This window comes from Chaetodon trifascialis, chromosome 1 (genome assembly GCF_039877785.1).
Source record: "Chaetodon trifascialis isolate fChaTrf1 chromosome 1, fChaTrf1.hap1, whole genome shotgun sequence".
Lineage (NCBI taxonomy): Eukaryota > Metazoa > Chordata > Actinopteri > Chaetodontiformes > Chaetodontidae > Chaetodon > Chaetodon trifascialis.
The window spans coordinates 19,886,398-19,902,376 of NC_092056.1; the positions used below are offsets into that span (position 1 = coordinate 19,886,398).

A 15,979-nucleotide genomic window follows, 5' to 3' on the forward strand; every position below is an offset into this window, starting at 1 on the left:
GCATTCAGTTGATATTATAAGAAAACCTGTAATTGCTTTTGATGGCATTTGCTGCAATATGAATGTAAGCTTAGCCTGCACACAGCGAAAAACCAATTAGTGGTCTTCTTGTAGAGCTTTGCTTCATACAGTGTACACACGTACACACACTTTCACAAACACACACACACACACACACACACACACACAGATTCACACAGAAATCTCCTGGGAGAGCCAGTCAAATGGTGAAACGCTCCGTCGTTCTATGGGTCACTGAATTCACATCTCCCTTCTCCCCCTCCTTCCTCTTCTCTGCGCTGTTCCAGCTTCTCTCCCCCTCTCGCAGACACCCCCCCCCCCCCCCATTTCTGTAACCTGCTGCAGTTAATTGAAAGCCAATGGTGTGAGAATATGGCTCTTTGACAGAGAGTGCGTCAGGGCACAAGGTCTTCTCTCTCTCTCTCTCTCTCTTTAAGATCATAGAAATATATGTGAGAAGAGATTAAAACAGAAAAGAGCTGGAATCCCTGCCAGAGCAGTTTTAGAGGTCTTTTATTTCATCGTATCGTTAATACCACTGCAGCGTGTAACTCAGATTGTCAGTGCTTGTTTGAGTTGTGTCTTCATAAATGCCAGAGAAGGAATTGCATTGACGCATGTAAATATTTTTCCCTAATGACAATAAATAAGTTTACTGTAGGTGATCTAGTGCCTGCAGATTTACTGTCCATGGGTTCACTCTGACTTAACCTCGCTTTGATCGCTCAGCCATCAGTGTGTATTGATGCTTTCATCAAAATAAAAATTAGAAATAATTTACTATCTATATATGATAAGCTACTCAGTCTTTACTGGCTTTTATGCATAGGCTCTGTTGAAGAGTAAAACTGTCTTTTCACTTGACAGATGATCTAATGATCAATTGTAACATACTGCTAACAAACCCGTATGTGACCAGGTGACAATCAGGCAGATTAACACTTAAATTTGACCATGACAGTCCAGACAAAGTCAAAAAGACAAGGAGTGGACATTCACGCCCTTGGCAGGAGATCCGTTGCAAATAAAACTTAAGAATTTAAAATCCTACTTATGTAAAAGTAAAGACGTAGTGCCAGAAAAATGTACTTGTACTCAAAAGTGAAAGTATTTCTTAACACTGGCGCCTCAACACATCGGTAGCATTTTACTGTTGTAGCTGCTCGAGGTGAGGCTACTTTGAACATCTTTATATACAGTTAGTTTTCCTCCTTCCTATTATTTCTTTCATGTGTGCTAAAGAAATTCAGCCTGTTCGATGGAAATGTGGTGTTTGTGCTGGGGAAAAAGAAAGAGAGTTAGAAAATAAGAGGAGGAAAAGTTTGACACTGAACATTTTGTGAAGTACTCCTGTGTAGAGAGAGGCAGACAGGAAGAGTCTGCTGTGTTGAAGTAAGAAATGAGACAGTGAGCAGAAAGAAGTGAGACTCAGAAAAGTTAAAGGTAAAAGGAGAGAAGGAGTAAGGAGACTACGAGCGCAGAATAGATAGAGTATATATGAATATCATATTTGGTGTCTGCTTTTGAGCTGAATGCTGCAGGGAATTGAGCAACAAGAAAGCAAATGAACCACTCCCCATCCAGATGCTGCTACATATGTAAACAGCAGTGTGTGTGTGTGTGTGTGTGTGTGTGTGTGTGTGTGTGTGTGTGTGTGTGTGTGTGTGTGTGTGTGTGAGTGTGTTGTACTACTCACATTGTGGGGACATAAATCTGTTTACACAGTCACATTGTGGAGATTTGCCATCCTTATGGGGACAAAATGCCGGTCCTCATAATGTAAATCATGAACGTTTAGGGTGAAGACTGGGGTTAAGGATAGGGTAAGGGTTCGGGTTAGGCAGGTAGTAGTTATTGGTTAGGTAAGTCTCCAGGACATGAGTTTAAGTCAATGTAATATCCCTGAAAGTAGTGGAAACATTCTGTGTGTGTGTGTGTGTGTGTGTGTGTGTGTGTGTGTGTGTGTGTGTGTGTGTGTGTGTGTGTATCGATGGGTGTGTATTTGAGTTCTATTCTGCAATTAGCATTTTTACCATGGTTGTACTGTGGCAAACTGTAAGGGTATAATTATAGACACATGTGTGCATGTACATGTGCAGCCATCCCTCATCTCCTTATAGTTATCCATTTAAACTCTTTAGTATATTAAAGTATAGTATTGATTGATTGGCTTCTGACCTTGTCTCCTTCCTTCCCTCTTTTTCTCAACTTTCCTCACTCAGAGCTGCACAAAAGTTGAACTTAGCGTCCAAGAAGAAGAAGCAGAAGACTGCCTCAGTCACAGCCCCAGTGACATCATCATCACCATCATGTGACCCCCCTCTGTTCCCCACCAATTTTAGCGCCGCCCTGTTGATGGCCCCTCCCCCGGCTCCACCCTGCCTTCTCCGTGCAGCCAACAAAATCAAAGATACCCCTGGGCTTGGAAAGGTAAAGGCAAAGTCTGTTATTTGGCTGTGAAATTGGACAGAAGTCCACAGAGTTGACCTTAAAACATAGTATTAGTGTTTGTTTTAAGTATTTGTTTCTGATTCATGCAAATAAGAATCAAAGTCTGTATCTATGTGCTGGCTTGTACTGAGGACATGATGGAGAACAGTGTGAATTAAGAGTGTCTCAGACACACTCTGTTTGTTATTATCCGCTTAAGCATGTGACATAATGGTGTCACAACATCTGAATCCACAACATGTCAAATTTGATTAAAAAAAACACCAGATTACTATTTATTGCTAATTCGTTTGTTATATTAGTGCGAGTTTTAGTCAATTATGTACTGAGCTGTTTATCTTGTGCTGGATTATTATGATATAGATCCATTTTGTAGAGGATGGAGGCATTGGTGCTATAACAAAAAGGGCTGATGTTTGATTATTTTATTTAGAGTTTGTCTATGTAGCATAAATGTACATTTGGGGACTGATTTTGTGCACAAAATGTTCTACAATATTTAGCTGCACTATGTTATCATGACCTTGAACAGTTTATCTGAATGTATGTACTGGTATGAATGTGTGTGTGTGTGTGTGTGTCACCCCTGCTGCACCATGCCGGAATGTGGCCTAATGGTTACCACGGTAACACATCTCAGGCTGACAAAAGTCATCTGTCACCTTTTGTGTGTGTGTGTGTGTGTGCGCGTGCTGTGGATGCAGTGTGTGTGGGGGGGGGGGGGGGGTCATGCTTCTCAAGTGTGTGCAATATTGATCGTCCATGTAATGAGTTTTTAGTGTCCCCTCCTCCACAGTTTGAGTGAGAGTGAAAAGCTCACTGACTCGGAGTGTGTGTGTGTGTATGTGTGTGTGTGTGTGTGTGTGTGTGTGTGTGTGTGTGTGTGTGTGTGTGTGTGTGTGTGTGTGTGTGTCCTCACTGATAGAAAATAAATGACTATGGAGGACAAAATCAAACAGACATCAAACAGCACTGTCCATTAGCATGCAGAGAGGAAGAGGGAGCCTACACACACCCTGTTTTGTTTTTGTGTTCATACATAGGTGTGTGTTGTGTCTGTGAGGTCTGTACTTGCATGCATGTATGACAACATTATTTTTTGTCATTATTTAATTTTTTAAAATAATTTTTGCCTTTATTGGCAAAGGCAGTTGATAGTGAAGATGCACTCAGAAACAAGGAGACAGAGAGAGGGGGGCATGACATGCAACGAAGGCTGTTATGTGATGTGCTGCAAGCATCCAGCTACTGGGGTGCCGTGACTGTGTAATTTTAAGTGTGCGTGAAAATGTGTGTGTGTGCTGCATGACATTTATTTTAAATACCAGATGAGAGGAAAAACCCACCCACTCATGTCCATTCAACTGAATTTGTAATGACATGTAGTGATGTTAGTGAAATGACCTCTAATGACACTAACAAACTTTTAGTCAGAAAAACACAGACAAAAGACTCGATAACATGAATCCACATCTGAACAGCACAAACTCACAATGCATGCTGTCTGCCTCATGACATTTGCCACTCGTTTCCCATCTTTCCTGTCACTCTCCCAGCTGCGATCAGACAATGCACATTTCAGATCATAATAAAAACAGAGAAAAAGTTTGTTCTAAATCTTACAGTAAAGTCATTTGTTCAAGCTGCAAATATTAAGAAGAACTTCACTTAATTAGTCACACATATGCACATTCAATGCTTTTTGAAGAACAAACAACACATCATGCACATGCTTCAGTGAAATTATTTTCTCTGTGTTTGACCCATCCTGGCCAGTCCTTCCTCCGCGGCAGACCAGGAGTGGTGGGCTGCCAGCCAACAGCGGCGCCCAGGGACCCAGTTCCTTTCTCGTCACCATTGGTCAGGTGGTGATCTTCTTGTATGTTTTTAGTAGGAGTTTTTGTGGAGGATACCCCAGGTGAACATGGGGAGAACATGCAAACTCCACACAGCGGGAATTGAACCCGGGACCTTCTAGCTGTGAGGCGACAGTGTTACCACCGTTCCACCAGTCAAACGATTTGGAGAAGTGTGACTATACCCACACCTGTATTCCTATTATTTTGAACAAAATGTCTATATCATAGTTGTGTTTCATATTTTATTTGTCTTTTTGTGCAACTGCTTATGTTATGTGTTGTGTTTTCTCTTCGTCCCTCCTCTGAGCCTCTGTCTCCGTCTCTCTCCATATGGAGGTAGCAGATGTCCCCCCAGTTGTCAGGGAGTCTGAGTCACACTCACATATACAGGCACACTCACAGCCAAATAATACTTAGATTATACACCCAGACACAAAAAACGCATATACGGTATACATTATAAACCACATACACAAAAACCTTCTTCACACAGTCCATCTGTCTCATAATACCAGTCTGGCTTCTGTTTCATCCCACTATGATCTTCTGTGATCTTGTGAAAGAAGTGATTAGCCTGTCTAGAAAGCCTCTCTGTGTGGGCTAGCCTACAAATGCCTGCTGCTACTACTGTTTTATTCCAACTGTCAGACACTCCGCTTTTCACAGTCGTGTGAACGCCTCACAGTAATCATTCTGATGTGATCTATGTTATGGTGGACCTTTGATTAAGGTGTCCAGCCTGCCATCCTCAACCAACAATCAACAAAAAACAGTATTTGAAAAGCAAGTCCACTTAAATAGTTTTTAGCTTATCTCACATGCCTTTTTTGCCACTAAGTAGATGAGAAGATCTATGCCACTGTCATGCCAGTCTGTTAAACATGAAGCTGCAGCCAGGAGACTGCTAGCTTAGCTTAGCTTAGCTTAGCTTAGCTTAGCTTAGCTTAGCTTAGTATAAAGAAAAAGAAAGGGAAGCAGTTAGCTTGACTCCTGGCCAAAACATAGCCCAGAACACATTTGGAACATAGAAAGCCTCTCCTGTGAAATCAGCTGAGGCTTGCCAAGCCCTAATCAAACACACACTCCCAGCCTACACACATACACACACTCGCACAAACATATGGGAAGAAAATGGCTGTGGTGACATTTCTCCAGTAAAAATGTCACCTGCGGTGGGGGTCGGCCCCCTGCTGAAATGGCATTTGCACACGTTCACGCTCACACACACATGCGCACGGGCTTGCACAGGATTATAGTGTACAATGAAAGATGTCAAGGAAACGGCAAAGCCCCCGGTGGAAGCGTGTACGATACATTACATCCTGCAGAATACATGGGCTTGTCTGCGAGTGTGATGGGGGGTTAGTGTTCTCCCCCATGTTAATATGGCAGAAAACAGATTGAGACATCACAGCTAAAGCCAGGGGAAATCAACCTGCACAGGTCAGATGTACTGTGTGTGTGTGTGTGTGTGTGTGTGTGAGTGTGTGCTTTACAGAGAGAGAGAGTTCAGCCTCGTTCCATCAAGGGATGTCAAATTAAATAGAATCCCTAAGTGACTCTATGTGACTGGCATCTGTATCTCAAACTCCCCTCTGTTATTTCTACACACGGTGCTTCTCCACATGTTGTTGTTAAGCTCTGTCTCACTTTAATCAAATCAGCCAGCTGGGAGCCTTCCATTCAGACCGTTGACTGCAGGGGGAGATGTGTATCAGTTGAGGAAATTAAGCGGTGTATGTATTATCACTTAGAAAACCAGCTTCAGAGTCATGCAGTCACATCAGAATTGCTGTCAGATGAAAACAAAAGATTTGAAAAATACCGAGGATTTCGGTGATTGAGGAAAACTGATTTTCATCTGAAACCATGAAAAACATCATATTTTCTAACTGCTGTCGATGCATCTTGAAAGATTGGGTTTAGAACGAGTTTTATCAGCTGTGGACTTAATGAAAGTTCACCAATTGATGTGAGTGTCATTCAGCTGCATGTGTGCGTGTTTTACCATGATAACATTACTGTTTCTGTGAATGGAGTTTGGTGGCTTTGGCGAGAGCGATGTAACTGTAGGTGTGTCTGGTTAAACAAAACAGATCTTACTGTTTAACAGAAAGGTCTGTCTCTGAAGGGATCCTTTCCATACTGTAGTCAGACACTTAAAATGACAAATAACAAACACTTTTAGTGGACATACATTGACTGTGTCAGAACACCCGAAGGATTACATTTCAACATGTTTTGTGTCTCTCAATCAATGCTGAAAAAAATTAAAAAATGATTGTCTCCCTCAGTCACTTGGACACAAAGACATGGGAAAATAGGGTCCATAATCAGATCATATGTGACCGGAAGTCGTCCAGTTAGTCCAGACATTGGAACATCAGCATTTAGTTCAAAGCTCAGTGCAGCCTCACAGAAGGCTGTACAAGACTCTTAGCCTTGTTCCAGACAGGATCACAAATACATGAGCCATGTTGCAGCTGTCCATGAGGCTTACATTTTCTTCCTTAAGGTGACTGCTCAACTTCATCCACAGTTCTGCATTATTTAACTGATCTTCAAATCTGAAGAGGGATGAGAGATAGTATTAAAAATCTGATGAAAGCTAATTTGGGTTTTTTTTTCTCTTCTCCTTCTCTTCTGACCTCATCCCTCTTCAGTGTATGGATAAATATTACCTTTTGCCTTACCATCCCTTTATCCCTTCCCTCTCTGCTCTTCTCCATATCTGAATGGCAATGAAGGACTGTTGGAGTTTTTTTTTCCACATCTTTCATCTCTGCAGCCAACATTTTGTGCACACACACATGCACACTCGCAGATTGCAACTTGACCTTGGGGGAAAATGATACTATGACAGCTAATCAATTTTTAATAGCAGCTACGATCCCTCTCAGGCCACAAGCTGTGTGCGTCTGTGTCATGAGTGAGCATGTGCAAGTGCATTTTCCATGGGCATTTGTGTGTCTTCATGCCTATCTGGGTGTCTTTGTGTCTTGTATCTAAATGAGCGAGTGAGTCTGTTAGGGGAATCCAGTAGCCACTTTGTTCCACCTTGTAGCTGAAATATTATTGCTGTCAGTACTGGCAGGGCTGGAGCATGAGACACACACACACACACACACACACACACACACACACACACACACACACACACACACACGCATGCACACACACACAGATGCATGCACATGTATGCATGCGTGCACACACACAGTCATGTTTTCGTCACTTTTGGGGACATTAATTAGACTTACATTCACTTCCTGGACACTTACCCTAAGCTAACCGGAAGCATAACCACTACTTGCCTTACAGGTCTTCACCCTAAAATCGAATGATTTATGTTATGGGGACTTGTGTTTTGTCCCCATAAGAAAAGCAGGGCCCCACAATGTGGTGGGGTGTTGCAAAATACAGAAAAAAAAAAAAAACTAAATTAATCCACATTTGTATTTGGGATTTACTTAAAATAAACTGCAGTGTCCATGTTCATCGTAACAAAATCACAGTGCAACATGTGGCTCATAGACGCTTTCTTAATAATTTTTCAACAACAATGGAGGCCAATAGAATGTCTTTATGTGGTCTTTTTTGTGGAAAAGAAAATAACATCCTTCCTGATCCTTTAATGTTGTACACTGAGTGAGGGCAGTGACATTTTGTTGAACATTACATTTTGCCAGTGTGTACAAATCTGGACTGTATATTGATATGTTACTTTGTTTTTTTCTGGTAAAGTAGAGATCCTTTAGCTAGTGGCTCATCCTTGTTGAATTACACATAAATTCAGACCTCAGAGTTGCAAGATCTCTGCAGTACCTCCAACTGAGACCAGCCAGCATGGATCTTACAATACTGTGATCTGAGCTGGAGTGAATAAATTAGTTAAAATTAGAATTGATCCGAAGCCTGAACTTTCTATTCCCATATGGTATTTGTATCTATCTCTCTGTTCATGTGTTTGCAGAAATGTGTGTTTATTCAGTCTTTGGGAACCAATTAGAGCTCAGTCTTAGTCTCTTATTGATTTTCCAGCCAATAGTAATGAAGCACTGCAGTGGCGGACTATTGAACAATCTTCTCTCAGCTTAGGGTTGTTTGTTGCTGTTCAGCCAAATTCCTTTACTTAAATTGGCTCAAAGGTTTCATTGTGCCTGAGTGTGGCGTATAGAGAGGAGGGACATGGAGCTCTGTATCCAAGGGAGTGTATTAAGGGTCAGGTCAGTTTCTCAGGGAAAAAATGGGACTTCTTGCCTCAACATCTGCCACCGCATGTACCCTTTAGCATGGAAGTGAACCCCCCAGCTGTTCCAGGCGTGACCAGCAGACATATATGTCAGACACAGTGGTGTTCTTGTATGTATATGTATGTATAAACACACACGGCCTACGCTTTTGTAGGTTGAACCTAGTAATCGTACATGCTTAGATACACATTACAGCAGAACACAGATATCACTTGTTCTGCAAAGCAAGTAGAAGTTAAATATTCCCACACAAACTTGTGGAAAAAAGTCGAACACTCGCTTCTCTAACATCTCTCCCTCATTTGTGTTTTTTTCCCTTCGGTCTTCGTTTCAGCAGCTCACAGCCTCGCATCAGTATTCACTGCAGCGTGAAGTGTGAGAGAAAAGAGGGAGGTAGAGAACGGATAATAGGAAGAGGCTGTGATTTGTCTTGTCATTTGTTCTGAGGAAGGGAGAGAAAGTGAGACAAGGGGAGGAGGAAGAGGAGGCAGAGAGAGAATGGAGGGAAGAGAGGGGAAAGAGTGGGTGGACAGCGCTATCGAGCAAATAAAATGTTTCTCGAACACAGAGAGACTGAAGAGGGGAAGGGTCCAGCGGTGTGTGGAAGTGGGAGAGAAAAGAGGGGAGGATGAGAGGGATGAGGGATCAAGAGAGAGGTGGACAGAGTGTGAGATCACTGCAGGATTGGTGTGTTAGTATTGGGAGAGTTATAAGTGACCTATTTATTTCACTCTCACTATTCTCCATCATCTCTCTTTTCTGAAAACAAACACCACTAACCCTTGCTTTTTCATTAGATGAACAAAGGGTCCCTGTGTTTTCCCTGCGTATGTGTACTGGCATGTCACAGTGGCTGCAGCACTTTGCAACATGTATTGATTCACCAGTGGAACTAGGCCAAGGATCCTCTGAGAATATCATGGGTGTGGGTTTGATTACACATGCAGACACGCAGCTGAGCTGGACTCAGGCTTAAACTTCCAGCAGAGTGTTGTCACAATCAAAATCATAGCCAGAACAAAAATGGCATCTCTTAAAGCTAGTGTAAATGTGCTGATGCATCAGTTTCCCTGATGCTGTTTGGTGGTTATCAGCACACAGCACTGATGGTTTCAGAAAGGGGGAACTAAAGTTAATGATCCCATGTATGACTTTCCATTTCACATGTGCCCTCAAAATTTTGAGAAATTGACATTGAACCACATTATGGCCCATTTACACCTTAAACAAACTAACACACACAATGGCAGCCCTCTTACTGTGCACACTCTTAGACATAAGGAGGAAATGGACTCTCAGGGGGGAAGACTTTATGAGTTACGCCTTGTAAAGCGTGCAAGGTAAAATCTTTCCCCCCAGGCTCTTACTGATCTGATGGGCTCTTTTATTGGGGTCATGAGAGGGCAAAGTACTGAATCTAAGTGTGTGTGTGTGTGTGTGTGTGTGTGTGTATGTGCGCGCGTGCACGCGTGTAGAGCTATGGAACTCTTGACCTAACATTAAACCACAGCATCATAGTCTTCCCAGGTCACCAAGGTTACATATATATTGTAGTCAGCTGGCATCTCAGTTTATCTCATGCCCTCATTTATGGACACATTTTTAAAATTATACACTCATACAATTACCTTCACCTGAAAAAGACTTTAATCCAAACACTCACTCACTCACTCACTCACTCACTCACTCACTCACTCACTCACTCACTCACTCACTCACTCACTCACTCACTCACTCACTCATTTTATTGAACCAAGTCTCTTAAATGGCCTGTGGTCATTTAATGATGCAACCAAAGGAAAGCCTGTTAATGTGTTCTATTAGGTGTGTGTGTGTGTGTGTGTGTGTGTGTGTGTGTGTGTGTGTGTGTGTGTGTGTGTGTGTGTGTGTGTGTGTGTGGCAGACAGAGAGAGAAAAATGTGCATATAAACAGCAGAGCTCTTACAATGTTATTTGCCTTTGTGCCTTTTACATGGCAGTATATCAGCCACCAGCAGGCTTTTACACTTTTATTTTTTAGGAAACACTTGTCATTCCAGGTGACTTTGTTCACTACAACGTGGCCTTGTTCTGGTTGTCTTTGGTTCTTTGCCCAAGGGCCATGAAATAATTTATTGCACATATTTTGCACCAAAAAGGACACAGATTTCTTTTTGCTGTATATACGTATGTTGTTGATCTTACAGCAGTGCAGTAATGCAGCAGAGGATAATTAATTAATAATCCAATTTGCTCGAGAAATAAAGCTGTGCTCAAACTATGACAGACATCATGTGATCCATAATTAGTTTTCTTTCTTGTCACTGACCCGTGTTCATTGTGTACCCATTTTCATTTATGACCACATCCTTGTTCATAGCTAATGGGTCTCTAAGTAAATAAATACACAGCTGAACACACGAACAGTCTTCCCTTTATTTGATGAATGCTCCATCTGCGAGCGCAGTGGGGTTTGGAGTGTTTTGGGATTACTGTGCAATTCGTAATCCCATGGTGGCATTTAACTGGAAGCGCAGTGCAAAATCACACTTCAGACGATGATTCATCTGCTCTAACAAGCACAAACAGACAAAAGATCTCTGCTCCCCTCTCCCCTTCCCTCCGAGCAGCCACAAAAACAGAGCAGTCTTTTCATCTGCCCCTCACGTCTGAGCCCAGCGACAAACTCCTACCCTGTTCAGTAGACATATGCTAAATCAAATAAAAATAGATATCTCAAATTTGTGTTATTATTTGTCAGTTTACTCTTTTAGGTTGAGTTTGCACAGATTTAGTAATGTAACAATGTGGTATGACTATCTATGAGGGAAATCAGGACTTTGCAGAGATACTGACTTGCTCACTCACTTGCACTGTTATCCAGCCCTCCTTTCATTCTCCATACCACCTGCGTAGAGGCAGGACACACACAGATGCTGCAGCCTCATTCGGGGTTTGGATCTTTTTAAAGGATGCGGTCCATACATTTGTGTCCTTTTGAGGACTGAGAGACAGACTGAACCTGCAATGTCCCCCCAAATGAGACAGTGCAGTCTCACAGAGGCCAAAACTAATGATGCATTCATGCAGTTTCTGTCAACCCAGAACGTCAGGAAGGTATAGGATGAGGAGGTGATATCCTACTGCCTGTCAGCCTGTGTATATATACACTGTCACCTGCTTTGCTGCCTACAGGACATTCAGGTCTTTATATCTGTCATGAGTTAAACTGTCTTGTCCAAAACAGTCTTCTTATTTTGTGCTGTCAGCATTCCAAGCTGCGGCCAATTTACCATGAAATTCCACTGATTTGTATTCTGCAGTGTGGTCATCGGTGATGTTGCTCAGGTTGTTCCATCCTCATTTTTGTATTTTTACTTTTTGGATTCGTATGTGCTTCCATGGATCCGACTGTCTATCTTTTACGTTTACGTTTTCCTTGACAGCTACCTGAACTGATAGTCGGTACCAGTCTGAGACTTGACTCTTGAAAGAAAAGAGTAATGAAATATGATGTGAGTTGTATTCAAACAGCGCTCTTATGTTTTAGGACTTTTTTGTTTTTATTTTTATTTTGATGTGTACCGAAAAGAAAAAGAAAGACAGGTGGGAGGGGAAGAAGTGTGGCCCTCAGCAAGAGGTGTGGTGTGGACACACACACACACACACACACACACACACACACACACACACACACACACACACACAGAAAAATGCAATAGTAGCTGCACCAGTAAATGGTTTTTAGTGAAATAATGCCAGAATACCTTCTAATAAAGGTAACTGTCTGAATTGAAACATAATTTTTTTTAAAAACTGTATTCAATTACACATTACTCATCGAAAAAGTGCCAATTACTCAGAAGCAAAAATAAAGGTGTTACATTACCCGAAAACAAGAAACTGCCCTACTATACAGAGGGAATTTACTGACCATCATTAGCAAGCCTGCTAAGAACACAACATGTGAATAACACAATTCTATTAAAGTAACTCTCCCCATTGTCAGAAGGGAAAATCTGTGGTAAATCTTCAGGATAGTCATGTAGCAGGAATAAAGATTTAGAGATAAAAATGGTAAGAGGAAGAAAGACAGACTGAATCAGAGACAGATACAGGCAGCGAGAGATCAAAAGAACGAGAGATTAATTCATCCAGGTGAGCCGGAGGAGGAGAAAGAGAGCAGTGATAAACTGTTGGGAAGTCTCTCAAACTTTACAACATCTTCACCGAACAGAGAAAAGGTTGTTAATATGTTAAAATGTTCTGGAACTCACTCAGATTCGATGACGCAGCGCTTTGCTTCCTGTAATATCAAAGAAAACAACAGCAGCTGTCAGGCGGTAAATTGTGGCTGCTAACAGTTTGTGACAGGAGTGGGAGGAAAGGAAGAGCGAGAGGAGGAGAGAAAGCCCAAACTGGATTCCTGCACTTCAGGCTTTTGATATGTGGCAGTGAGCTCAAGGTAGAGAGGAGGGGTGAGGAGAGAAAAAGGATTTAGGATAGAGGAAGAAAGAGATAAGGAAAGAGTGACGGTTAAAGGAGGAGAAGGGAGGAGGGAGGAGAAGCAGAGGGTGAAAAAGATGATAAGAGAGGGAGAGGGAGCATGTTCATATTCACCTAAGTCTTAAAAGAACCAAAAAAGCTGAGTGTTGTGACTCTTTGGGAGGTTTTTGGCACGGCTAAGGTGCAGAGGATGTTCAAATGCCTTCTAGCAACAACACCTCAGGATTATCAAATGTGTTCTTTGTTTCACGTCGGGTGGCTTTCCTTAGAAAATCTGTCAGTGCCCTGAAAGTGTGAATGGGTGCAAGCAAGGAGTGATGCCAGCATGGGAGAAGTGATAGAGAAAACCATGACAAAACCAAAGCTTTATCAACAGAGGAGCGCAGCACAGCACTGAACACATCGGGAGATGAGGATCTAAGGAAATGACAAAAGGAGAAGTTTTCTAGCTTCAACTTTTAGGTTTCACATTAGTACTTTAATGAATATGTGTTGTGGGCCTGTTTTATTTCTCTGGTTTGGAGTCATTTTATTTTGAAAGAATCACAAAACTGAACAGTGCTACAGTTTTGGTTGTGTAAATCCTTTTAATGGTAAGATGCATCTTTGCATCTGTGTCTGTGTTGTGTTTTTGGGAGGGATAAAGGAGCAGGTGTCTGTGCTGTTCAGTAATATCTGAATATCTGTTTTCTGCGTCTTACCCTCAGGTGAAAGTGATGGTGCGCGTGTGTCCAGTGTCTCAGTCAGATGCAGCTGAGTCCAGTTCTTTCCTCAAAGTGGATGCCAGGAAGAAACAAATCACCATCATGGACCCCTCGACCAATCAGACACCAGGCACTCCCTCCCAGAAAAGGGCGGCAGCCAATCAGGTCCCTCCAAAGATGTTCACCTTTGACGCTGCGTTCCCTCCTGATGCATCACAGGTAAGAGAAGAGTTTAGAAAAGAAAGGACTTGTGATTTTGAAATAAATTATTTCATGACATCAAATTTATCTAAATGAAATCCAATACTGAAGGAATACTTTGTCTATAATGCAAAATATGAAGCTACAGCCAGCAGCCTGTTTTCTCAAAATGTCAAACTATTAGTTTAGAATCTAGAGTCAATGAAAATTTTTCTGGAGCTGAACTTTGTTTGTATTTGCTTTCACGAGTTTTTCTGATGTGACTAAAATGTGATTAATATGAAAAACTATCCTGGAACAATACATAACCTCTCTCAAGTCAGAATAACAGGATGCTTTCCCATCCCATCTAGATTGACTGTCACTGTGTGGTCCTTTCTGGCTACCACAAATGTAAGACGTAACATACCACATGTTGGTTAACTGTAACTTCTGTCTGGAGACTTTAAAATGTGAAAAACTGACATGTCTTCAACAGCAAAAGGCAAAAACTCGACACCAATACTCAAATGGACCAAGTGTATCGATGTATTCAGGTTTTCATGCTCTTCTTGACCCTCTTCCTACGTCTCTCCTCGCTCCGCTCTCTCCGTCTGCCTGTTGCTAGGCGGAGGTGTGTGCGGGAACAGTTGCAGAGGTGATTCAGTCGGTGGTGAATGGAGCAGATGGATGTGTCTTCTGCTTTGGACACTCCAAGCTGGGTAACAATCTCACACACACACACACACACACACACACACACACACACACATGCAGACTAAAAAATCAGAGCAGGAGTAGCGAGTCGTCTTTAGTGTGTGTGTGCGTGTGTGTGTGTGTGTGTGTGTGTGTGTGCGTGTGTGTGTGTGTGTGTGTGTGTGCGAGCATCAGTGTGTCAGTCTTTCACTTGGCCGTCTCTCCACTGGCCCTCATCTATCAGAGAGAGAAAGAAAGAGGAGGATTAGTGTCTGCTGACGCTGAAAGCATTCTCAGTCTGTGTTTCTGTCCTCCTTTCTCTCTCTCTAATCCTTCTGAAGCTGGTTTTTAGAGAAGCTGTCTTAAAAAGGGTCAGGACCCCTTACTGCACACTGCAACATGTCTGAAGCCACACACACACACACACACACACACACATTGGCACAATCACCCACCACACACATGCACGCAATCACGCACGCACAGACATGTTCCTCAACCCTTGGTCATCCTCTGTTGTGTTTATCCCTGTACATGCAGGCAGCATTATCCTTCTTGGCTCGTGATCTCCGCACATCCAGTTTCAAGTCCCCTTGACCTGCTGACAGAGGACAAAACCAGAGAATTTAAGTGCCGCAGTTCAGCAGGCAATACTTCTGTGTTAATGGCTGAGCTATTGACTGGAACAAACAGTAATGAGGCTCTATGTAAAAACATGCAAACTACAGAGCTCCCTCAGTGTGCTGCAGGGAAGTTTGCCCTTGCTAAATCTGTAGTAAATGTAAACTGTTTTATAAATCTATTATGAATGAATATTTTTGTCCTCCTCATTTGGCTACTCAGTTAAAGAACAATTCTGTTTTTGTTACGAGCTGGGTCTTACTTTTGTAAATTTTGTTGTCATTACACACAACTAATTGGAATAAACATGGTAACATCACAACAACAAAAGACCAGTGGGACAAAGAGACATGAGCGGCCAATCGGACAGGTTGTACAAAAAGCATGCAGTGTGGACTGGTTAACTAAGGTTCAGATAATATCTCAGTTTTACCTCCAGGTAAAGTGGTTTAGATTCTAAACCACTGAACTGGAACGTCTGGGGTTGGAGTCGTGGTGGGGACCTTTGTTGAATGTCCTACAGCTCATGTGGACTTTCAACCAAACCAAACAGAACTTTTGGTGTGTTTTCAATACTCAAAAGCACAATTCTGATGATTTGGAAGATGTATGGGAAAAGTCTCAGTGTGACCCATTGTGCATGACTGCATTACCAAATGTATCCGCAACTCCAAAATGGCCTCACAGCCCAGCATTGTTCTTGGAGGTT

General features: G+C 42.2%; 1 protein-coding gene across 1 annotated transcript in view; it reads left to right on the forward strand.

The window, feature by feature from the left end:
• Positions 1-15,979, forward strand: part of kif26ba (kinesin family member 26Ba) — an 83,667-nt gene that overhangs the window by 43,632 nt on the left and 24,056 nt on the right. The window contains exons 5-7 of the mRNA XM_070991895.1: positions 2,244-2,451; positions 13,777-13,992; positions 14,582-14,675. Of these exons, the coding sequence (XP_070847996.1) occupies positions 2,244-2,451; positions 13,777-13,992; positions 14,582-14,675 (518 nt within the window). The remainder of the gene's footprint in view (positions 1-2,243; positions 2,452-13,776; positions 13,993-14,581; positions 14,676-15,979) is intronic.